Source organism: Lepidochelys kempii, chromosome 11 (genome assembly GCF_965140265.1).
Source record: "Lepidochelys kempii isolate rLepKem1 chromosome 11, rLepKem1.hap2, whole genome shotgun sequence".
NCBI classification, from domain to species: domain Eukaryota; kingdom Metazoa; phylum Chordata; order Testudines; family Cheloniidae; genus Lepidochelys; species Lepidochelys kempii.
In genome coordinates this window covers 27,649,352-27,675,534 of record NC_133266.1, presented here as the reverse complement: position 1 = coordinate 27,675,534, position 26,183 = coordinate 27,649,352, and the positions used below count along the sequence as shown (strand labels likewise).

At 39.1% G+C, this 26,183-nt stretch overlaps 1 protein-coding gene across 8 annotated transcripts in view; it reads right to left on the bottom strand.

Moving 5' to 3' along the window:
* The window catches only part of RIF1 (replication timing regulatory factor 1), a 61,084-nt gene extending 39,872 nt beyond the window's left edge, over positions 1–21,212 (bottom strand). For 2 of the 8 annotated variants that reach the window (XM_073305452.1, XM_073305453.1), the window contains exons 1-11: positions 20,963–21,211; positions 19,200–19,278; positions 17,833–17,929; positions 16,887–17,017; positions 16,713–16,807; positions 14,486–14,675; positions 13,006–13,098; positions 12,766–12,904; positions 7,885–8,036; positions 5,316–5,436; positions 2,070–2,243 (exon numbers count right to left, since the gene is read on the bottom strand). In XM_073305452.1, coding sequence (XP_073161553.1) covers positions 2,070–2,243; positions 5,316–5,436; positions 7,885–8,036; positions 12,766–12,904; positions 13,006–13,098; positions 14,486–14,675; positions 16,713–16,807; positions 16,887–17,017; positions 17,833–17,929; positions 19,200–19,278; positions 20,963–21,069 — 1,378 coding nt within the window. In that variant the 5' untranslated portion in view covers positions 21,070–21,211. Of the gene's footprint in view, positions 1–2,069; positions 2,244–3,718; positions 4,325–5,315; positions 5,437–7,884; positions 8,037–12,765; positions 12,905–13,005; positions 13,099–14,485; positions 14,676–16,712; positions 16,808–16,886; positions 17,018–17,832; positions 17,930–19,199; positions 19,279–20,770; positions 20,846–20,962 lie in introns of those variants that run through there. The other 6 variants (XM_073305456.1, XM_073305454.1, XM_073305455.1 and 3 more) reach the window with 6 other exon arrangements.
* Between the last annotated feature and the right edge of the window lie 4,971 nt (positions 21,213–26,183).

Sequence of the window (26,183 nt, the reverse complement as noted above, 5' to 3'; positions counted from 1 at the left end):
ACATCAGAAGCAGGAAGCCTGCTAAACAACCAGTGGGGCCCCTGGACGATCGAGATACAAAAGGAGCACTTAAAGACAATAAGGTCATCGCAGAGAAACTAAATGAATTCTTTGCTTCAGTCTTCACGGCTGAGGATGTTAGGGAGATTCCCAAACCTGAGCCGTCTTTTGTAGGTGACAAATCTGAGGAATTGTCACAGATTGAAGTGTCACTAGAGGAAGTTTTCGAATTGAGAAACTTAACAGTAACAAGTCACTGGGACCAGATGGCATTCACCCAAGAGTTCTGAAAGAACTCAAATGTGAAATTGCAGAACTATTAACTATGGTTTGTAACCTGTCCTTTAAATCAGCTTCTGTACCCAATGACTGGAAGATAGCTAATGTAACGCCAATATTTAAGAAGGGCTCTAAAGGTGATCCTGGCAATTACAGACCAGTAAGTCTATCAGTAGTACCGGGCAAATTAGTTGAAACAATAGTAAAGAATAAAATTGCCAGACACATAGAAGAACAAATTGTTGCACAAAAGTCAACATGGTTTCTGTAAAGGGAGATCATGTCTTACTAATCTATTAGAGTTCTTTGAAGGGGTCAACAAACATGTGGACAAAGGGGATCCAGTGGACATAGTGTACTTAGATTTCCAGAAAGCCTTTGACAAGGTCCCTCACCAAAGACTCTTACATAAATTAAGTTGTCATGGGATAAGAGGGAAGATCCTTTCATGGACTGAGAACGGGTTAAAAGACAGGGAACAAAGGGTAGGAATGGTCAATTTTCAGAATGGAGAGGGGTAACTAATGGTGTTCCCCAAGGGTCAGTCCTAGGACCAATCCTATTCAACTTATTCATAAATGATCTAGAGAAAGGGGTAAAATAGTGAGGTGGCAAAGTTTGTAGATGATACTAAACTGCTCAAGATAGTTAAGACCAAAGCTGACTGTGAAGAACTTTGGCAAATGAAATTTCATGTGGATAAATGTAAAGTAATGCACATTGGAAAAAATAACCCCAACTATACATACAATATGATGGGGGCAAATTTAGCTACAACTAAATCAGGAAAGAGATCTTGGAGTCATCGTGAATAGTTCTCTGAAGACATCCACGCAGTGTGCAGCAGCAGTCAAAAAAGCAAACAGGATGTTAGGAATCATTAAAAAAGGGATAGAGAATAAGATGGAGAATATCGTATTGCCCGTATATAAATCCATGGTACGCCCACATCTTGAATACTGCGTACAGATGTGGTCCCCTCATCTCAAAAAAGATATACTGGCATCAGAAAAGGTTCAGAGAAGGGCAACTAAAATGATTAGGGGTTTGGAACGGGTCCCATATGAAGAGAGATTAAAGAGGCTAGGACTTTTCAGCTTGGAAAAGAGGAGCCTAAGGGGCGAAATGATAGAGGTATATAAAATCATGAGTGGTGTGGAAAAAGTGAATAAGGAAAAGTTATCTACTTGTTCCCATAATACAAGAACCAGGGGCCACCAAATGAAACTAATGGGCAGCAGGTTTAAAACAAATAAAAGGAAGTTCTTCTTCACTCAGCACACTGTCAACCTGCGGAACTCCTTGCCTGAGGAGGTTGTGAAGGATAGGACTGTAACAGGGTTTAAAAGAGAATTGGATAAATTCATGGAGGTTAAGTCCATTAATGGCTATTAGCCAGGATGGGTAAGGAATGGTGTCTCTAGCCTCTGTTTGTCAGAGGGTGGAGATGGATGGCAGGAGAGAGATCACTTGATCATTACCTGTTAGGTTCATTCCCCCTGGGACTGGCCACTGTCGGTAGACAGGATACTGGGCTGGATAGACCTTTGGTCTAACCCAGTATGGCCATTCTTATGTTCTGTTTTTATGTTGTTAAGTGTTCTATATTAACATATGATAAAAATAGCTCCAAATATTAAGCAAAAGATTAGGATCTGCAATTAATTATTTTAAGTATCTTATCTATTATGTACATCTTTAGGTTTAGCAAAATATTATGGAAAATTCAAAGTAATCATTTCAAACTACCCTCGGTATCAAGAGTGCTTTGAAAAATGTAGTGCAAATACCTAGATTAAGTAAAAGTTTGTTTTGCTTAGAAAAAGCCAAAACTTCTGGTCCCATCAGGAAGTGAAGCAGCATTTCAATTCCCAAAAGTTGAATTGAGGGGATCACTATGATCCCTGATACACTAGAATTCAGGTTTATCCTTGGAGTGACTGGACTTCCAAATGGATAAGAACCTAAGGAAAAGAAAAACACAATTGTTGTGACTATATCATAACTACATTCAAATGAACCATTTTAAAGTGAAAACACAGATCCAAAATAATAAATATAAAAATTAAGTCTGACAATTTTACAAATGGGGAAAGAGAACAATTTCAGACTTAGCACTGTGGTAAAGCCAGGAATAGAACTCAAATCTCCAGACTCCCAGCTTTGTGTTTTAGCCACAAAGCAATCTCTTCCTGGCCAAAAATTCCCATTATAGTAAGTACCTACTAGCAATGCTTTATTTAAGAAACTATCAGAGTTTCCATTAGAATCCTTTATTTTAAGGAGTTTATAGTATGTATAAGGCCCTACCAAATTCACAGTCCATTTTGCTCAATTTCACAGTCACAGGATTTAAAAAATCGTAAATTTCATTATTTCAGCTATTTAAATCTGAAATTTCAGATGTTGTAATTGTAGGGGCCTGACCCAAAAAGGCACCGTGGGGGGATCACAGTACTGCTACCCTTACTTCTGTGCTGCTGCTGACGGCGATGCTGCCTTCAGAACGGGGCAGCTGGAGAGTGGTGGCTGCTGGCCAGAAGTCCAGCTCTGAAGGCAAAGCCACCACCAGCAGCGCAGAAGGATGGCATGGTATGGTATTGCTACCCTTACTTCTAGGCTGCTGCCTGTAGAGCTGAGCCCTCAGTCAGCAGCCACCACTCTCCAAAGCTGTGTGGCCGGAGGCAGAGCAGAAGTAAGGGTGGCGATACCACGACCCCCTGCAACTCCCTTTTAGGTCAGGACCCCCAATTTGAGAAACGCTGGTCTCCCCAGTGAAATCTGTATAGTATAGAGTAAAAGCACAAAAGAGACCAGATTTCAGGGTCTGTGACGCATTCTTCATGGCTGTGAATTTAATAAGGTCTGTCAAGGTTCCTTCCACCCTCTGAACTCTAGGGTACAGATGTGGGGACCTGCATGAAAACCTCCTAAGCTTACTTTTACCAGCTTAGGTTAAAACTTCCCCAAGGTACAAACTATTTTACCCTTTGTCCTTGGACTTCCACTGCCACCACCAAACGTTTATCCGAGTTTATTTTATTAGGAAAGCATTGTTTGGAAACATCTTTCCCCCCCCAAATCCTCCCAATCCTTGCACCCCACTTCCTGGGGAAGGTTTGGTAAAAATCCTCACCAATTTGCATAGGTGACCACAGACCCAAACCCTTGGATCTTAAGAACAATGAAAAAAAAACATTCAGTTCTTGAAAAGAAGAATTTTAATAGAAGAAACAGTAAAAAAGAATCACCTCTGTAAAATCAGGATGGTAAATACCTTACAGGGTAATTAGATTCAAAACATAGAGAATCCCTCTAGGCAAAACCTTAAGTTACAAAAAGACACACAGACAGGAATATCCATTCTATTCAGCACAGCTTATTTTCTCAGCCATTTAAAGAAATCATAATCTAATGCATATCTAGCTAGATTACTTACTAAGTTCTAAGACTCCATTCCTGTTCTGTCCCCGGCAAAAGCATCACACAGACAGACAGAGAGAGATTTGTCTTCTCCCTCCCCGCAGCTTTTGAAAGTATCTTGTCTCCTCAATGGTCATTTTGGTTAGGTGCCAGCGACGTTATCCTAGCTTCTTAACCCTTTACAGGTGAAAGGATTTTTCCTCTGGCCAGGAGGGATTTTAAAGATGTTTACCCTTCCCTTTATATTTATGACAGGGTCCTAACTATGTAACTTTAGAAGTTTGCTTCAGGACGGCTTACCTTGAGGTTTTAGCTCAAGATTAATTTTTTTAACAATTTTTCAAAAAGTTATTTTAGCCAATTAAAAAACAAAAATCTGCCTTTTTGACAGATTTGTCACCGTTAACATGTATTTTTGTCAGTCTTGTTTTCCAGGTCTGAAGAGAACCTATTCTCTTCCTATGCCTCATACTTAGCTTTCCCTTCCCTTCCATATGACCCCTCCCTAGTGACCAGCACAAAGTCTGCTCGTAAAAATCAGATACATCATTGTTTAAGGGTGAATTCTGCCTATAGTGGATAGGAAAATATTTTCCCCATTTTATAAGATTTAAGATTGTCACTAGTCAGACCTCAATGTTTCCAAATTAGACTTGCCTTACCACTAATAGGCAGACTCCAGACTAATATTAATAGTTGTGATATACCAACCAAATGCATAGTGAGGAAAGGAAAGGTTTCCCATGTAAAGAAGCTGGTGATTGGGGTGGAGGAGAGATACGGGAGGGGAAAAGGTTCTGCTCTTAGGGGATCTGGAAAAGAGGGGGAAAAAATAAGACTGGTGCTTTGATGCTGGAATTTGAAGCATTCATCACCTAATATTTAAGCATGCAAGTTTAATTCTGCAGATCACTTAACTATCTTAGAACAATTTTTAGAAGGTCACATGTTTTATCCTTCACTCTATTTCAACTAAAACTATTTTACATAACCTTAAAATTTAAATCTACTTGTTTTCAAAAAAGCCTCAACTGAGATAGAGATTTATACAACAGTTAGAGCTACTAAAAATAATTACACGTTAAGGTTAAATGAATGGCTTAACTAGACTTAAACATGAAAGTAATTTAGAACTGAGAATGGTTTATTCCATCCCTGGCAAACATCGATCCAAACTGCATCATGATATACGCACAATAGATCTCATGAGATCCCTGATGAATTTGCTTATGGCTGACAAGAATACCACACAGTATGCAAATGAACAAATGTAACTTAATTATATATAAATATAAAATATAAATTAATATAAAATGATGTTTACAGACACAGGACAAAGAATACCTGCAATACCTAGGTACAATGCAGTGCACCAAGGAATTCTTTCCCGCATTCTCGGATCTGAATAGTTTTGTAGGCTTAAAACAGATACAAAGTTTTCTTCGTTTAACTAGCTACTAAATTATTCTAGATCAGTAGACTGATATGAATGTGCAGTATCAATATATCGCTTGCTATTGCTTCTCACTAGTGAGATACTACTAACACTTAAATTTATTTTTAACTTAGTTCCAGCATTTGAATTATATTCAGAAGCAGGGCTTATTTTGTACCTGATTTCTGTGCAGACGTTGCTGTGGCTAAACTCTGATTGACTGCTGCACGAGAGGGAGTTCCTTGAGGTACAACAGAAGAATCTAGACTTAAAGTGCTTTGGATTAATGGAACACAAACCTGCAAAGACACCAAACCTCAGTGATTGTGTGTATGACACACATGAAGAGGAATTAAAGAGTACATTTAGTCTCAAATCCGCATCATATCTTGTCTGAGGAGAAAGTAGAATCATAAAAAGACTAAACTACTCTGTAAGCCACAGACGCCAACTCCGTAGGTACCCCAGGGCTGGAGCACCCACGGGGAAAAATTAGTGGGTTCTCTGCACCCACCGGCAACCAAGCTCCCCTCCTTGCCCCCCCCTTTCTGCTCTGCCTCCTCCCCTGAGTGCACCGCGTCCCCGCTCCTCCGCCTACCTCCCAGTGCTTGCCGCCACCAAACAGCTGTAGTAAGCTCTGAGAAGGAGGGGGGAGGAGCGGGAATGTGGCGCGCTCAGGGAAGAAGGCAGGGAAGAGGCAGGGCCAGGACGGGGATTTGGGGAAGGGGTTGGAATGGGGGTAGGAGGGGGCGTGGCAGGGGTGGAGTCGGGGCGGGGGCAGAGGCGGGTCGAGCACCCACCGGCACCAGAAGAAGTTGGCGTCTACACTGTAAGCTACTCATTTAAAAAGTTATTTCTGATATATAGCAGCTTTATTTTAATGACTACCAAATCAGTAAAATTTTCCAATATCATCAAATGAAAGTTAAATAATTTCAAATGAGATGTTACTGAGACAGTGCAGTTTGCAATTTTTCCATACGGTTTTCTAATCTTTTCTATAGGTAGATCAAAAGCATAAGATAAGAAATAAAAGATTTTCAGTTAATCACATCCTGGAATAATTTGATTGAATTATGAAACCCTGTGCTAACAGTTCGTTTTATGTGCTCAGTCCAATTATACTACTATTTAAGTAGTTTTCCAATTATATTTATCAAAATCTCTAGGTTCATTACTAGAGTCAGTCAAAACATGTCAAAAAGGCATTAAAATTAATCTAACTGAAAAGCCTAATTCCAGAACAAGCCTCACTCCATCGCTACCACTAAGTCAACCCTTCCCAAACAATTCGGGGAAAACGTTTATGTCTTGCAGGTCCACCAAGTCCATATTCAACTTGATATAGAAAGTGAACCCCTCAAAAATAACACATCAGCCCGATCCCTTTCTGACTAGGGGGCTGTAAACTTGACTCCACTCTATCACAACTGCTGTGGTATCACTTGAGAGACTGTCGTTTTCCATGTAGCTAAAGCCCAAACCATTTAGGGCTTTATAGGTGAAAACGAAGACATTAAAACACCAACTTCACTGTTCTTAAACATAGAATTATTTGCCTACTATTACAAACTATACCTGCATTACTATAATTGAAAGATTTTTTTTTAAAAATGGTCTTTTTTGTTGTGCATGTGACACACACTAATCAGTTGTGTTTGTTTGTATGAGTCTATAGAAAAAATAGGCAGCTGTGATTATAAACCCATAAAAAACTAGCAGGAAGACTCAAGAGCAGATAGAATACATAAAACTGCTATTTACTTGAAATCTATTTGAATTTCAAAAACAGAGTGTCTTTTTAAACTTTGAAAAAGAGATGAGTAAGTTCATGGAGTATAGGTCCATTAATGGCAAGGTGGTCAGGGATGTAACCATGCTCAGGGCTATCCTTAACATCTAACTACCAGAAGCTAGGAATGAAGATGGGTGGATTGCTCCGTAACTGCCCTGAAGCTCTGGTACAGGCCACTGTCGGAGACAAGATACTGAGCAAGTCAGACCATCACTGACGAAGTATGTCAGCTCTTATGTTCACATAGAAGTTAACTGAGAATAAATGCATATCACAAAGATCAGGGTAACTACTGCTCCTTGCTAAGAATACTACTTTATAAACAGGCTGCCAAATACTAGATGTATTTTCTATTTGTCCATTGAATGCCTTTGTGTATTCTGAGCAAGGACAACAGAAGTGTTTGATCTACCTTTGCTATACCATTAAGTTTTTTTATATCCCCTCTTACATTTTCCAAGTTAACAAATCCTGATCTTCTCAGGCTCTTTTCACATAGAAAATTTTCCAGATGGAGGCAGGATGATGAGAACTGAACACAGTGTTGTAGGAGAATGGACTTATATAGTGAAAATGTCAATATTTTCCATTTTATCCCTTATAGAAAGTGTATTTTGTCTGACTACTGCTGTGTATTGAGTAGAGGATTTAACTGAGCAGTCCACAGTGACATTCAGATAATTCCTCTTGATAGTTAATTTAGACCTCCATGTGTACCATTAGTACAAACTGTTCTTTTATATTGACCTACCAGCTTAAATTTTTGGAAGCATGTCAGGTTTGGTGTCTACAAGAGTAACAGTATCCTTTTAATAATTGCTTTATGGCTAAAGATTACAGAGAGTCCAGATAAACAGCTACAGAAAGGAGATAATCATAAAGCAAGTTTCAGTTTTATATGAACAAAACATAGGCTGTCAACTACTATGCTAAAACTATTTGCATTTGTTACCTGTTCAAAGTTGGCAGGCAGCTGAGGTCCAAGCCTCACCAGTAAATACCACCAGACCTCCAGTTTCGTCAGTGCCAAAGCCTCTGTTCTCACATGGATAGAGCTCAATGGCTGCATTAGCAATTTCAGCCTTTTTGCACTGCACAATATATCTTGAGGAACAAAAAACACATTTTTAAAAATGCTATAAAAAGTCTAAATTATTTTGCAGCACAATAAAGGGCAATTTCTAAACTGTTAGGTTCTTTTCTTTCAATTAACACATTCACTAATTCAGCAAGAATCAGTCTTCTCCATCAGGACGTTTTCTAGGTACTCAGTCCTATCAACGCAGTCGGCAGGAAAAACTTGTTTCCATTTTCCAACAGGAGCCTGCCAGAACAAGTACTTCTGAAACTGTTTAGCAGTTAACAATGAAAAAGGAATTTTGTTAAAAAGTACTCAAAGAGGAATAAAAGGAAGGAAAAATAGCTTTTCCCTACAAATCCTGGAAGAAAAGAATCCAAGCCTAAAAAAAGCTAGTTTTGATAAATGATCCAAATTAGCAGATGTTAAATGGCAGAAAAGAAATTAACTAATAAGGAATCCCCCTCTTATCTGAATCACGATTTGGCAAGACTTGGCTACAGCAATGACAAATCAAGGAAAGTGGAAAAGGAAAACTATGGTATCAAAAAAAAAAAAGCCTGAAAAATTTAGCTAATAGGGATAATTTATGCAATGAAAGCTTAGGGGAGTTGTCTCCTGAAGGAATAGGAGAAAAACAAAATCTAATTTATGATGCCTGAGGAAGGTGCAAATCAGGGCTTAAGTTTCAACTTTGCATATTTCTTCTGCTGGAAACAAAGCATTCAGCTCACTCTAAAAGATCAATATTGAGCTGGGTTGCCAATATTGGTATATGTTTTCTTGATGTATTATCAAAGTCATATGGATATACTGAATTGAAGCTATTTGACCTCTGTAATTTGGATGAAAGAGCACAGCCTGAAGGTCTCTGGTACAGCTAATCTATGCTCTCAAGGTTCTTCACACATCCAGTTCACACTGTAGCTGCTCTTTTATTTTGGATACATGTAGAATGAGAAGAAGAAACCTGACTTACTCAGCAGTGCCTGTAAAAGTGTTCAAGGCTGCTGGACTTATCTCCCCCTAGAACACCTGCTCAACTTGTATTTGAGAAAATATCGAAAGGTCCATTTGTGGGGAGCAGAATTTGAGAGAGATGATGTTGAAACTTTGGAAGCGAGGCTCTACTGTGATAATCAAATAGCATATCAATGCTCCACTTCCTGCACTAGCTCATTCTTGAAAGCAGTATCCAGTTCAAGATCTCTTTCCTACTATTTAAAGCCTTCTATAGAAATAGCCCTAGCAACCCGAGAATCTCTCTCTGTACTTGGGAAATCTGATCACAGCTACATTCTGCTGAAACAATTAAACTGTTGGAGCAATCTCTTGAGAAAGGGAGGCAATTTCAAAAAGGAGCTAGACCCATATCATAGAACTCGCTAACCAAATAAATTAGAATGACCGCTATCCTTATTCTAACTCTACTACTCAGTTCCTTATGGCTGTCTCCCAATCCCACCATCCTTTCACTATTTGGGATTAAACTCTAAAACCAAGAGATTCCGTGCAAGAATTTCTAAAACCAATATACTTTGGGTGCCAATAAAAAGAAATAGTGATTGTTATTTAACATCAACAGGATGTACTTGAGGGAAAGTAGGAAAATTTGAAGCCTGAATTTGTAGCCTTGTGTCTAAGTGCCACAGACAACATGAGAGTCAGTATGTGTTCCCCAATCTAAAGGGCTGGTATCAGTCATCTGTGTTTCGAGTAGAAGTGACATTTGTTCTCTCGCCGTGCTAATCACTTGAGAAGCTAACTCTGATCTTGCTCACAAAACAACGTAGTGCCCAATAAAAATATCTTTAGTTACCTCAGATGAACATTTCTATAGATATTGTGCCAGTAAGGCTGAGAAGTAAGATGGGAGATCTTTAACTTTCTTCTAGACTATACAGACACACTGATTATAGTGTAAGTGTATGTCTGTGGCTGACCTGTCCCTTGGATCCACTGGTAGATGAGGGAAGATATATTATAAGATACTCCTCCAGCAGTAATTGGCGATGGAGGAAGATGGGCAGTCACTCCTGTCTGGCTATGCCTCTGTTTGGATTCCATAATTTATTCCTGTTTAACCTGATCATCATCATCTCAAAATATTTTCAGGATGCATGGGAGAAAACCTTGTGAGCCCCGTCTTCATCAACAGTGGAAAAGATGTAATTGTCGTCTATAGAATCTGTCATCATTTTCTCAAGCTTTTCTCCAAATAGGTCTCTCATTTCAAGTTTTTCACAAAGCAGAATTGTATAATTGCTTGTCTACTTTCCAAGGGAAGAGCCATATATACCATCCATCAGTGCTGTTGAATTTCACAGCTCAAGAGGCGAACATGGGAGAGTCTACGGAAGTGGTGCTATTGGTTATGAACATAAAAAATGCCCTCTACAGCTCATATAATGTTAATAGTTACCCCATCAAAGTTATAGGGATTGAAAAGCCAGAGCCCAAGTTTTTCCTAAGGGTGCCTCTTTTAGGAAAAATCAGCTGGGATTTTGCCAAGGAGGCGCCTGCAACATCTGTCTTGAAAAACAATCATGTTACCCTCAAAATGCTGGATTTATTATCTGGTGGTAAAGATTTATAAACCCTTACATTGGAAAACTCTCCATTATTTTATCACCAGATTTGTTAGGCTACTGTCCTTCACCTTTCTGAAATATTATTTTTACTAGCTCAAATTTGGAAATAGATTCAAGTTGCAGTATTCACTAGCATCTGTTTGCAACTGGTTTTTAGAGGAACTGTTTTGGAAATAGCCAGGTCCTTCAACTCTAGCATCCAATAAAGGAGGAAAAGGGGAGAGAACCAGTATTCACTCCTTAGCTTGAATGTCATGTTTAGCATGTTGACACAGGACAAAAAGACTTGCCAGCAAAGGTAAAACAGCATCAGGGTTCAGGGCTGACCAGGCTCAGAAAGACAGAACCTGCCAAATACAGCATTAGCAACACTATAAGAAGAGTGCTGTGCCGAAAGCACCTCACTGTATTTGGAGTGGGCCTTCCTGGCTGCTTCAGCATCAATCCACCACCATTCAGCTAAGATGAGGACAGTGTAGAGCTCTCCACATGGTGTCTGTAAACAACAAAAAGGCAAGGGAGAGCTCCAAAATTTCAAAATATTAAAGTGAAAATACACTGCAATTTGTTATAGATTACTGGCTAATAGGTAAAGGTTGTTAATTTGAAGAAGAGTGGTTAGTAGGGTAGTGCTCCATTGCTGATTATTCTACAAACAGAGCTTTCTAAATGAAAATAGCAGGTGTTTCCCCAAGCTATCTTAACTCCAGTAGATGCATGGAGGAGGAAGATCTACTCTTGTTGGATGTGGAAAGGAAAAAGTCATTCAAACAACATTTGACATTGTAATAGGAAAATAAGACAACAAATAAACTCTACTTTTACATTTGAGCAACTGCATCAGGCTGACAGATCTTACATCAGATATAGACATGTCTGAGGTCACAAACGTTCACAATAGCAGTGAAGTGTCTACATGGCTTGGCTATTAGTTACTTTTGACAAAGCTTTAATTTCCCAGTTTAATTAGCCTTTATATTCTGGAGAAGTGGCAAAGCAAATCCAGACAGTTTTTTCTTGACTCCACATAAAGCATACAAAAGAACAGAGAAGATGCATTTAGTCATTTCACTAGTATGAGATAAATATTGTATGCTACAGAACCACAGAATGCTAGGGTTTTGACTTAGATTCCTTATTTGTCCTGGAAAATTAAGCCACGTTACCACCAATAATCCTATCTGTAATTTCTTTAGCAGAACTGAAGCATTGCTAAATGATCTATTTTAAACAGCCTTGGAAGGATTAGCTTTTTCCTGGTAAATGTCAATTTTACCATATACACGTAAATTGACCAAAAAATACTTCCATTTATAATCATCAAAATTTACAGATAGGCAAAGAAAGAAAAATGCTGCTTGAGAACTTAGGAGTTTGATTTAAGGATATTTACTTTGTATATTTTGACAAAAGTGATGTTGACAATTTGCGTTTTAACTGTTATAAAGCTTTAACATTTTGAATCACAGCATCAAGTATAATTAAATAATTGTTGCCAGACCCCCATAATCTCATGCAACTGGAAAAATTTAAATCAATAAAAATAAATGCTTAAAAATAATCAATATTAACCATACAGATTATTTAAAAAATTTAATTCTGCCAAATCTAATAATGAGGGTGGAGAATAAACACTTCAGTGAGAATTTAAATGAAATTTTACTAATTTAAGACACTTTCATTTTTGTCTCCTCATTTTCCTTCAGAGTAAGTATCCCAGAGAGTACGGTCCAATCTTACAAAGGATCTTTTATAAAGTAGTCAGGATGCACGCTGAATTTAAACAGGCTTGTTTAAGTCTCAGTACTGATTACAGAAGTAATTTCTCAAATCTCCAGATTCCTTAACCACCGTTCCCGGTAATAAATCCATGTAGCACAAAATGAAGAACTGTAGTGTAACCTTCTGTGTCCTCTCATTGCTATCTATGCTTGGCCCAATTAAACTACTATAAAAAAAAATGTTTAACTTTAGTAATTCTACCGTGCAGCAAGACTGAGCTGAGAAAGAACCATCAATCAGTAGAAATGTGCACTTTTAGAAAGATAATATTTAACCTGTACATAGTTGAGCACTACCAGATTAAGATGGGTAAAATAGGTGTTTTCCTTTCTCCTGGTTAGCTCAACATTAAACTTAAGTTGTTTAATATATTTTTATCTACCTGGATTCAAAGCAAAATTATCTATCAGACTCTTCCATGCAATGAAGGCTATTTTCTTTACCACTGGTGATCCACTACGGAATCCAAGTTCTTCCAGTTGCAACAATGAGTTGATAAAACTGCCACTACGATGGAGTGTCTAAAGGTAAAATAATACTGTTTTTATACAATGAAGCATTTACACTGTCAGTATCTATTGTCACGGAACCTAAATAATAAAGTTATTACTCTTCTGCTTACCTTTCCAAGTAGCTTCACAAACAAAGGCCACAACTTCAACACATAGGTCTCATTTTTTGCAGAAAATAACTTTTGCAGTTCTGAAATTACTTTCTGAAGATAATAAAAGGTTGTTATATTTTCTTGTGCAGTGAAACACATAGAATGAGCTATAAGTTTTTATACTGAAGATTTTTAATCTAATACAATTTCTAAAATACAGTTGTACTATACTGACAAGAGTTAAAAGGAAGTGACCCCAGCATGGGATTTAACTGTGCTACTAGAGGCACAGCACAAAACTTGCAGGTCACCAGAGGTGTGGGAGGGAATATAGCAGCTTTATGTCACCTTTGCATCTTCCCAATGCTGGGTTGCTCTGGGGCCGAAGTCATCCCTGGAGTGACTTAGACAGGCCCAAGGGTATATGAAAATTACAGCGTCCAACCAGGCCACAGTGCTGCAACATCGTATGCCATGGCCCCACACCAGCATGCTCCTCCTGTTCCAAGTGTCACCTCTTACAACATCAGGGTTTGTAAGGAAGTTCTTGAAGGAAACCACTGGGGGGGAATGGAAACATCACCACCCACCTGGAACAGGGGCTTTTGGGTCCCCTTTATGCCAAGCAAGCCCATTCACCCCTTTTTTTTTTTTTTAAACAACTAGTTCTCTATCTTGACTATGCAGTAGAATAGAAAAGCAGACCTCACACAGTCCTTTTCCATTTCTAATATATATCTTAATATAGAAATAGTGGGTAATTATTTAACTAATCATTGACCAGGACCCCATCATGATTGGCCCTGAGCACACACAATAAAAAGCCCTTGCCCCTAAAGATTTCTGTAAGGCTTAGGCAGTCTTACAAAACTGTCACAAAAGTTTACAATCTGGCACAAAATTAATTCACTTTTACTTTAGTCTTTATGAGGATAGAAAAAAAATGAAGATACTTTACTCACACTGGGCAAGTATAATTTTGCAAGGCTGGCTAAGGTGACTGGTAACATGATACAGAGCCATTCATCTACAAGATACTGGTTCAAATCCAGCATATGTTGATAACAGCCAAAATAGGTTGCCACCATTTGAGTACTGTTAAGAAAAGTTAGCTGATGGTCTTAGTTCTTAATACTTTCATTGGTACTCTCAGCAGACAAATCAAAGAATGAATGGGTATGGAGACAGAGTCCCCTCCAAAACTGTGTGGAAGCATACTGAGACACTAAGAAAGCTTGCACTTCTATTCACTGCCCAAGCTGAATATGCCTTTAGTTCTATCACTGTTAATGTGAATTTGGTTCACGAAAGGTAACAGATGCTTTGAAAAAATCATAGTATGAAATGGCCTTCCAGTCAAGGTTGCAGAGACAAGTACATAGGGTAATTCAGATAGTTAAATCGTATTTTAAGAGCATAAAAAAAAAACATTATTAGAAGTCTCACAGATTTCTAAAATCCTGAGGGAAAGAAGTTTTTAAAAGCATTTTCCACTTACAGTAGTCATAAGATGTTCAGTGATGACTGCCACCTCCTGCTGTTTCTGAAGTAACAATGGCATTCCCATCTCCAATGCAGCGGCACCTCGTAACTGCACCTTATGAGCTGAATGGACGACCATAGGAATGATCAGCTTTGCCCACCTCACAGCCTCTTCTCCCATTTGGGTTGGAGTCTGTTCCATTAGACTGAGTTCAACAAAGCACACATGTATTAACTACATATAGAACCACTATACTTATTGCTGGGCTTAACAAAAATATCCTTAGCTAGCATTATTAAAATATGCATTTATAATTCAGATGTATTATGCACTAACAAAATGCCGTTCAAAACATTTTCTAATAAAATTGAATTACACCTGGAAAATCTAACTGAGTGAAACTCTACATATCAGTATATCACTGAAGTACCAATTCAGATACTTCCCTCAAAAAGCCTCACCAGGGTCATAAAAAAGGAGAAATTTATTCTGAACAACTTCCTCTGCATTTGTTTTGTTCAAGTTAAGATTCCAGTTCTTAATGGTATAACCCAAAGCAGCAGATGATACTATACGGAAGTAATTTTCCATTAAGTTAGAAGGGAAAGAAAGCTAGTCTGAAGGACCTCTGAACAGGTGTCCTTGTTAAAAGATTATCTTCAACTTGAAACCTAGTCAATTATTTTTAAGTTACATTTAATTTGAGGTCTATAAACCTGCAATCTGCCAATTTTATAATCATATTTTCCTATTGAGCACTATTGTCCAATAGAGAGCTATCATCTCTATTGCTGTGTGAAAGGCACAACATACACCCAAAGGGAAAACTGAATTATTCAGAAGGAAATTAACAACGCCCACAGTATTGCCAAATACACAATATAAACACACAGAAAAAAACCTAACTTTTCAGTTATAGTAATCTTAGGTGTTACTTGTAATAACAGTAGGTAATTATTCAAAAATCACTGAGTCAAATGTTTGTGTTTAACAAGTACATATTGAATCTTCTCAACTAAAGCCAGAATTGTTTTCCATACATCAGGAAAATGTAGCAAGTGGACAGTAGTAATTATTATTCTCTACTTTACAAGGTTCATTTTGGAAGGGCAAATTAACATAGGGACTTAAGTGAACTAGCCAGTTTGCTCTAGAGCAGTTTCTCTCAATGCCTGGACTATGGACTGACATCGGTCCCTAAGATCTCCCCGACACAGTTTAGAGACTGTTTCTCTCAATCTTTTTGATACCCGGGACCAGCTTGCTGCCTTCCTAAATTGTGACAGGGAGAGCTCAGAAACAGGTGCCAGTCCATGAACCGGTCATTCAGAAACACCACTCTAGAGAACTTAAATCAAACTGATTAGGTCTCAAGTAAAATAAAGACTACAATAAGACTGAATTTATGTGTGCACACACACCACCACATCGTTCAGTGCAACTGTGTAGTTTGTCTCTGCTAAATAAAGGACCATGATAGATGGTAAGTAGAGATGGTAAGAGTATTTTACAATGAGCCTAACATGTCCGCTTCAAGCCAATGATCTTAATTCTTCACTCTCAGGAATACTAAATTCACTCAGTGTTGATGATAAAATCTACTATTTCTATTATTTCCAACAATGCCAATGGGAGGAACACACTCTCAGCAGTAAGTTTTAATCCTAAAATGTAGGCTTTGTAATTAAAAACTAGTACAAAACAGTATCATAATAAATACTGTAATGAACTTAAAACAAGTTTTTGGATGTAAACATTCCCACCCAATGCTAGAAACATCTCATTGAGTCTAGCTTCATTTTCTACGGTGACTAAAAGGTATAGGGAAAAAACAAAGAATCAATTGTGTAAAGTAGAATAGACAAAGAAAAAGTTTAGTAACTTAAGTTGTTAAAAATGGTAGCAATGAATATTTTTTTTATCTGACTGTGTCCCTTTCCACATCAAAATCAGTGATGACGTTATAGGTCTGGAAAGACATTTTGCAAATTAAATGGTCTAGCAGGCTTCAGAAAAAGCATAAGTAGTTATGACAGTTCATAAAAAACCTGGACTTTATCATACTGATTTTTTAAAAATATATACAGGCAACGTTGAGAACATTACTCAGCATGTTTAACAATTTTAAAGTAGGTCAAATATTGTCCTTAAACTATAGTGCCTCCAACAGATTCTTTTTTCAAATGGGCTTTTCCAAAGACTCAATAAGTATTTTAAACGTTTAGCATTACAGTTCACATACCGTATGACAACATTTAGTGCTTCATATTCAACAGCCATGGAATATACATCTCCTTTAGTAAGTATGGTTTCTAGTGTAGAAATTATATTGGGTACCTGAAGAACAAAGGGATGAAGTTAACTAAACTATTAAAATTAGAGAGAGGCAAAAAAAAAAAAAAGTTAAGAAGCTCACCTCCTTCCCAACAATTTCAGAAGGAAAGGTCTGCTTAGAGATTACCCAAAGGGCTCGAGTGCGTGTATTCTTGTCTGAAGTTTTTACAGCAACACTGTTCACTGTTGAAAGTAACTCTTGTATTTCAGTTGCTAAAAAGCAGAAAAGAACATATGGCATTCAAATTATGTTTTCACAAATTCTATTCATTTTCTTAGCAAGCTTTTAGGTCACACAAGAAACTTTTGCTTGGGCGTATCAAATGTTAATACAGGACCAGCTACGCAATTCCAAAGCCCACAAAAATGTAACTAACATTTTAACTATATTAAATATAAATAAACTTGCCAAGAAAGAGTGACTAAAATAGACTACCAATAGGCAAAAATGTGTAGAATAGTACATGCGTACGTTGCCATTTACACTAGCACTATAGAAAACTGAAACACTATAAACTTGAAAGTCAAATTTCCATCTGAAAAAATGTACCTATTACAAGAAACACAAAAGACTAAACAAATATTTCTCTAATTCTCCCGTTTGTGTTTTTTTAAAACACTGTGCAATTGGTAGCACTTTAGCCATAGTCAATTTCACCGTTTTTTTGATGGTATATGCCAATCCCAGGTTCTACATGGTTTTAACTGTTAACAGAAGCAAAGCTGAAAGTGAAGAGGCTGTTTGTACAGCACTCTGGAAGAAAAATAATGTTCAGCATTATTAACGTGATGATTGGACATAGTATAAAGTTTGAGAGAGTTTGGGAGCAATGAATTAATTACATTATGCCTATACTACAGGGCAAGCTGTTCCCATCACCTGCAACCAACTCAGCAATTAATTCAAACATTTTACCTACAAATCTCTGCCTTGTTACCTAAAAATTCCTAATTTTAATCTAGAATTAAAGAAACAGATGAAGGCACATTTCAAAAGCAGAAGGAGTTCTAGTAATATTTGTTTTTACCAGATAATTCATAGGTAATCTTTGAGTTAAAGACACAAAATCCTAAAGCTTGTAGTGCTGCACTGCTCAGCTCTGAGTTTTGACTAGAAATGTGTGCCTGCAAAAAAAAAAAAAAAAGACATTAAAACTCCAAGTCGTCTCATTAATTACAAAGTATGATTACGTATTGTGTAGCTTCTCAGCGGAGTTATGATTAAGTCAATGAAATGGAACACAGAACAATAAAAAAAATCCCATGCTTAATAAACTCTTATACCTAAATGCAAATTGAAAACTATGCCTAGCTTCTACAGCACAAAGTCACACCTAAAACTACAAAACCTAGTTGGGGTTTTCAAGACACTTCAATAACAAGTGTCCAGATTTACAGGTGACAGAATTAAGTTCCAAAACATAAAAGAATCTGCATTGAAATGATTTTTACATAAATGGGGAACAATCATCCATTTTTTTATTATTGTATTTTGAATAAAATAAGCATTACATGCTTAAAATAGAGATGAACTGGTTACCAAAAAAGGAAGTCCGAATAAAAGGACCTGCAAATAACTTTATATTATGTCAGCAATATCTTGATGATCTCCACTACTCAGGCTATGGGGGTATTCACTACAAAGAAAGATAGTGATCTTAAAAATCTGAAATCATTCCACCCATTATGCACTACACAGACACCTCAGATTACATTATTCTTAGTTTTTATGATTACTAGTGCCAGCCTACTGTGGGATGCATCAGAGAAGTGGCATGGATAGTAGAAGACTTGTTCCCTCTAATTTTTGACAGGCTGTGTGTGCAAAAAATTTCTTCTGTGCAAATTATTGTGATTCTGTGCAAATTGTGCACGTGGTGTTTCACGGTGTGCGCGGGGTTTAGGATCTGTGTACGCGCACACACGCGCACAGCTTAGAGGGAACAACGGTAGGGGTTGCTTTTTAGTTTTAAAAATATTTTTAAGTATTGGTTATAACAATCATAATAGACAGTGAGCCCTTGCTGCGAAAACTCAACTCGACCTGACTGCACCGCAAAACATCCATGCCTCCCAACCAGTCCTTCGCATCCAAGAAATGTTTGTTGCAAGCCATTTTGTAGTCAAGAAGTAAACCTGGAGAAACTGTATCTTCTTTTACTACAGAAAGATTAATCTCCATGATGTGAAGGAAAAGCCAGGAGAGTACAATTTATTGGATACTTTAATTCACAAGGTCAAAATTAGGCTACTTCCTCACCCAGCTTGACTGCAAATTAAATGAGCTCAGTATTAATTCAGCCTCACACTGAACCCAGATCGTGACTTAAGCTTTTGTACTTTTATTTACTTAGCCTTGTACAGCAAAATTAACTTTAGGGAACACAACACACACCTTAAATACTTTACAAAGTCGAGAAAAGTGTTTTCCAACATCTGCAGTGAATTCTTTTCCTTCCTCCCCGGTCAGGCGACTCCAAGAAGCAGAGAGAAAAAAATAAGTCATATTTACAAATATAAAACATTATATTCCTATGATAAGGTTTATATTAAAATACTGTCAAATTATTTATTTTTTAACTAAAGGTTACAGTTTCATGAACATTTTTTGACAAAAAAAATAGTTGAAAATAGCACTCAAGTGTTGGGAGAGGAAAGAGAAAAATCACACCTTTAAGCCTGTGACCATGCAGAATGACTAATATAGCCGATCACCGTATTGTGAATGCAAGATATTAGTGTATTTTATATTTTGCTACTCTTGCTGCTAAACAACTAGAGATTATTCATATACCAAATTGAAATTGCTACTGAAAATCAAATAAATTTTACAAAACCATACAGCAAAAGGACTTAAAGAAAAATTAGTTTTTCTTTTTTTTTAAACTAACATCAAGCTTTGAGTTTGGGCTCCAAGTATTAGAAAGAATATGCATACACAATAGCTAGTGATCCCCACCAAATATCTGAATGGAAGATTGAACCCTAAATGTAAAGGTACCACATCATAACTGAGCCAGTAAATTTTAACAGTTACAATTTGAGGCATGTGTGAACAGTTTCTTAAAAGAGAAACAGATTTTTTCTTAAGTGGGATCACCAAAGGCAACTCTGAGGAAGCTTTTCTTGCCAAGAGTTAAGTTAGCAGCATTCCATTTTCTCTCTCTCTATTATGGCCCCACTCCTGCAAACACTTAAGCATGGAAGCAGTCTCATTAAAGTCAATTGCATAAAGACACCTACGTATAGCTGTCTGCAGGATTAAGGCCTATCTGATTTTCCCCAAGAGTAACTTCAGGGAAGGGATGTTATCTTTGTACTTATTTGTACAGTACCTACCCCAACTCTCAAATGGGCTCTCCAGGTGCAACAGTAACTTAGTTAAACAGGCTAACGTCAAACACTTTGATAAAATATGATATTACAGAAATCATGAAGGATCCAACAATACAAAAACTGAGCTTTTCTAACCAGAAAAGCACACTGATCTCAAGAGGCAGGACACTTGTCCATTCACTTCTTGTGAAATTTGGAGCTAGTTAAAAAGGACAAACGTAAAAGCCCATCTGCAAACAAGATTTTGATTTGCATTTTGATTTCTCAAGCATTTGCTCACAAATGGCCAAATATTTCTAAACTTTGCAGGTATTCCCCGCCCCTCACCTCCGGCTAAAAATCTGCTTGAATTTGTCCGTGCGTGAGTGTGCCATTGGTATTCGCCGACAGCCGTACCGCTGAGGATCTATCCAATATGCCCCCTTGCCTTCAACAGGGTGCACGCAGAGATTCCCCACACTCCATGCCCTTCGCTCAGCGTGTGGCTGCACACACAGGCTCCCAGTCATGCCTCCTGACCCGCCCGCTGTCTGTAACCAGGTAACACCGCCAAGCTCACCACCTCCCCTCCGCCCCCGCCAACCTTCACCTGGAGCACCCCACTACCCACGCACACAGCCGCTCTCACACCTGTTGCACACGCGCGGCTCCCGCATCCTCTCCCAGGCGGGCGCACGTGAGTGAGCCCAGGGCAGAGCCCTCCCCTCCTGCCCATCGCTTCGCGGCCCCGACAGAAAGCCGTGCCAGAGCTACACCCCCTCCCGCCATCGCCCCAGCCCGGGGGTGTCGGAGCTGGGGGCGGGGCGGGGCGGCCGCACTCACTTAACGATGGTGAGGTGTGCGTCCGTGAGCTCCCCCGGCGGGGCGGCCGGGTCCTCCAGGGTCTCCAGCAGGGGCAGCAAGCTGGGGCCGGCGGCGGCGGCGCTCATGGTGCTCCGGGAGCAGAGAGACGTAGGCTGGTGAGCAGAGAATCCTCGCGCCCGCTCCGCTCCCCTCCCGCACCGGCCGCTTCGCTTTCTCCCGGGCTAAGATGGCGGCGCGCGGGACTCGCCGCCAGACAGACCGGGACTGGACTTGCCCAGCCAATCAGCGCCGCAAAAGGCGGTGCCTGAGGCCGAACGCCGAGATAGCGAGCGGCGCCGTCCCTCCCACCGCGCGCTTTTCCCCGCGCAGCCATGCCTGCGGTGGAGCGCCGAGTCGTCGATCGGGACCCCCTCCTTCTCCCCTGTGACGGATTGGGCCCTTCTTGGCTGTCTGCAGCTCTTGCAGCGCTCGCCAGTTGGGGGCAGGGTAGATCATGTCTGAGCTGCTGCCTGCAATCCACTCCTGAACAGCTGCTAGGGGGCTCTTGTAACTGCAGCCAAGCCAGAGGAAATGGGCACTTGAGCCATCTGGAGCAAAGGGATTTAGGGTTACCATATTTCAGGTTCCCAAAAAGAGGACACTGCAGGAGGTGGGGGAGGGGCAGTTGGGGGGGTACAGTTGGGGTTACTCACTGGTGGTAGAGGGGAGCAGTGTCACTCCCTGCCCAGGTCGCACCAATCAGCACCTCCCTGCAGGACACTCTCTGCAGGGCTGGGAGCCGGGGCCTGGGTGAGTGCGATCCTGCAGCTGTGGCTTGCCAGGGACTGGACCACTCAGCTGCTGATGCAAGGGAGGGGCCAAACAGGAAGCAGACCAATCACAGCTCTTTCTGAGCTGCGGCATCTGCTCTGAAAAAATCCTTGACGTTGCCTGTTATTTAAAAAATCTACCTAGTCAAGAGGATGAAGACTCAAAAAAGAGGAAATGTCAGGAAAACCCAGATGTATGGTGGCTCTAGATAGGGTTATGGGCCAGGAAAATAATGAATCAAACTGCATGGGCGGGAGCTATGCCACATTGACCATATGCACCATCTTACAGGGGAAACCAGTTTTAGGACCTTCTGTTGCTGGCTTGGTGTGAAAATTGCCAGATTTACTCTGGAGGCAAAGGAGAAAATCTGTGCAAAGTCTGAAGAAAATTCATCCAACTGTTTCTGAGTTTCTGGTTGTTTGGTTAACCAACAAACGGGCTTTAGATCCTGTGTACTATGCCACTGTTGTGCTTCCTGGGGTACCCACAGTTGCGAGGCACCTCACTACCACCTCCCCTTAGTGTGAGGAAGACTTGTCTGTGCCTGCCACGAGCAACACAAGAATTCCTCTCTAGGTCTTGCATGCCCTACCCTGTCTCTCTACGTTGGTGATTGGCACACTCCAACCCCTGAGCCCTCCGAGCATCTCCTTAGAGCGTCCAGTCCAGCTCCTGGTCCACTGGACACTTGCAGTATTCACAGATACACTGCTTCCAAAGAAGCAGTACTCTTCACCTTACCAATTACTCCTCAGATCACTGCCTAACACATACAACTTAGATATGTTTATAGTGAAAACAAGTAAAAGTTTATTGAACAACAAAGTATAGAGATTACAGTCATATCAAGTAGGAGTATTAGCAATAAACAATTATGTATAAAATAAAATCATAACACACATTCTGGAAGCTAGAGTTACTTAAGTAGATACTTTAATGTCTTATAGCGATTTACAGCCAGGCTTGGGTGTGATCTTCCATTTATGAGACAAGTCACACTGTCAGCTTGCCTCCTTGGTGAAAGGCCCAGGGTGTTCCTCTGCACTCCCAGATATATCCCAACAATCCATTGTCTTTACTCGTACATAGGATGCTCTTCTGCTGGTTATTTCTTCCTGTAAATTTCCTTTCTTGAAGATTTCACAATTTTTTGACTAGCATTTGGCTAAGCATGGAAAAAGGCACACATCATGAGACACATAATACAGAATGACCAGACAGGGATATAAGCATCTGTCACCCCCTATAGCGGAGGCCTCACCAGACATGAGTAATTAACATACAGAGGGAGGTCTGATTTCTTGGAGGACAGTGTTTAGGGAGGTAAACAGATCATTAGGCTGAAAACAGAATGTTTGTGCTAAATAAGATACATAAATAGGTCATCAGGCTAAAATGACAGAATGTCTGAGCTTGCTAAGATAAGAATGAGAACACCCAAGGAACCATTTACTAACAATGGACAAGATAAGTTAGGAATGTAGAGATGAGCTAAAGGGTAGGCTGTGCATGGACAATGCATGGACAGAGTATGCTGCACAGAGATTGGCTTGGTTCCTATGCAGGAAACAATCCCAAAATGTGATGCAAAAAGAATAGTAAATGCAATGTATTGTGTAAATGTATATAAAGGAAGAGGTTTTCTGTGTAACTTTAGATGTGTGGTATGCCCTATACGCACCCCCTACGCGTGAGTCTGATCAGCTCAGCATAGATTTTCTGTATGCCAAATAAAGGAATCAGAGTGACAAAATCTGGAGTCAAACCGATGACTAGAGAACTGGATGAAGTGTTCTCCCAGAACTGGACAAGGTGTTCTGGATAAGTCAAGTGGAAAGGTCTCAGAGGAAATCCCAAAACTCCTTCCTGAAAAGAATTTGTTTGAGACATTTCACCTCCTGTTACCTATCTTAGGGACATAATTTTCAATATAGATGCATAATTCCTTCAATATTACCTACACTTACTTTTCACAATGATTATGATTACCAGTGGGCTTCTGGCTCTCATTAGAGACCTCATATGGCACCCCTTAGTGAATTATTATGTATATATCTGACTCAGGGGATCCCAGTAAAACTCTACGCCCCTCCTGCGCTCTCTGCCAGTTGGTACCAAGAGATCACTGAGTCACACTAGTCATTAAAAAGAAATAAGAAGGTTACTTACCTTACAGTAACTGCAGTGGTTCGGAGAGGCCCATGAGTTGCAAGTGGCTCTTTAATGTGTCTCCTGTGGCTCTTTGCAGCACATGATATTAAAACACTTCGATTTAATTATTAATGAATCAGGGTGCTTTTAGTATATTATTAATATTAACCAATTAAATTATGAACTTGCACTAAGTTATTAACTTATTTGCTGTGAGAATAATATATATATAAACTGAATATTTTCCTGTCATACTGTTTAAATATGAATAATACTATAATAAATGAAACAATGAATTCACACTACTGGAGCTCTTTTGGGTAATGTTGATCACTGAACCACTGAGGTCTGGTTTAGATGCTTCTTAGGAATCCCAGATTCTGCAAAAAGAAAAGTAGTACTTGTGGCACCTTAGAGACTAACCAATTTATTTGAGCATAAGCTTTCGTGAGCTATAGCTCACTTCATCGGATGTAGCTCACGAACGTTTATGCTCAAATAAATTGGTTAGTCTCTAAGGTGCCACTAGTACTCCTTTTCTTTTTGCGGATACAGACTAACACGGCTGCTACTATGAAACCAGTCTCTGCAATGCTTCTAAACTCTTCAGAAACAGATTTTGAACTTACAAATTTAGTTGGGGCCCCAGTCTCTGCAATGTTTGTAAGTGCCACAGAGATGAGCACAGGTCTTAGTAGCACAGTAACTCTTACATCTCCATGACTGAAGCATCTGTAGAGCTAAATAGAAGCCTTTGATGTACTATGATAGAATTCTCAAGAGTAACAAATTCTTGAAAGTACTTTTTAGAATGATATCACTGAAGTGACTGCACAGCTGTTTGTTGGGGATTGTTTTGTTAGCCTGGGATACTTTCAGCAGATATTTTGATTCTGGCCCACATCAGTTTAAGACTTCAGACTTGTCAGTTAAAAAAATAATATTTTATGCTAAATAAAATGTTAACAGACCCACTTAACACTCTTAGTTTGTGATCAGCAAACTACTACTGCTGAGTTTAGAAAAATAAAGAACATGTAATTATAGGAACATGTCTGTGGCTTCATTCAGTCCACCAGAGGGCAGGATTTAGACATAGTATTTATTTAAATTTGATTCAATTCTTAACAGGTGCATCTTGATTCAATTAAGTATAGTTATATGAAACTTATTTTCCGCCAGTACTAATGTGATGCCATAGTAAGGTAATTTGGAATGAGAGGCTGAAATAGTTGTATTATTGCTCAACAGAGTTATGAAATGTTTTTTATGTAAATTATAATTTTATATGTAGTGTTCTGTTCCCTTTAGGAGATTTCAGATGTCGTATTTTCTGGGTTACTTCATTTCTGATTCATTCCCACTGCTAATGATTTGTATCAGAAATGTTCAAAGCATCAGGAACTCTTCTGATAACAGAGTCCATATTGCATCCTAGTCCATTTTTTGTGGTGTTTTAGAAACATATAGGTGCATGTCTGAGAATAACAAAGGAATGACGTGTGATGTAGAGATGAAGGAACCCACAGCAAATAAGGGCCAGAAAATTACATAACTTTTGAAGAGTGGTGGTGATGGGAAAAGGCCACTTGGACTTAAGTTATGTTAGCTTACTTACACAGTTCATACTACTATATATTATATTAGCTTTGGGGAATCCAGATTCCCAAAGGAAAGGAGCTATTTATGATATAGAGATTTCAGCAGCTGGAAAGGGAACATTTGTGTATTACAAAACTAGAGGATAACTGGATTTTGTAATGGCTGCCAGCATACAGTGGTTTTGGAACAGTTAAGAAACAGACCTGTTTCTGTAACTCTCATGTTACATGCTGGAAATGAAAATGGTCCTTTCTGGTGGATGCTGTCTCTACTTTTATGTACTTGTCGTATGTTTTTGGCTTCATCTTAAAGTTAAAACCAACAAATCCCCCAAACTAAAGCACTCTGAAAGTACCCAGGAACTGTTAATGCTGTAGTGTTGAAAACTGTTTGGTGAAAGAGCTGATGAGCCCTAAAGGTCTCCCATTCTTGCTGGGAACTTTTCCAAAGAACAAAGTACTTTGCCATCTGCTCTAACACCTACTGAAGAAGACAGTGGAAAGGCTATAGGTGACTTTAATGGGCACTGGATTGGACTAATTTCTGATTTTATACACACACACACACACTCTATTATCAAATGAGCCAGCTGTCCCTAATTATTGACAAAAGTCAATAAAAATACCTAAAAGTATCAGAAAAAATAAACAGCACAGATTGGAAACCCTGGACA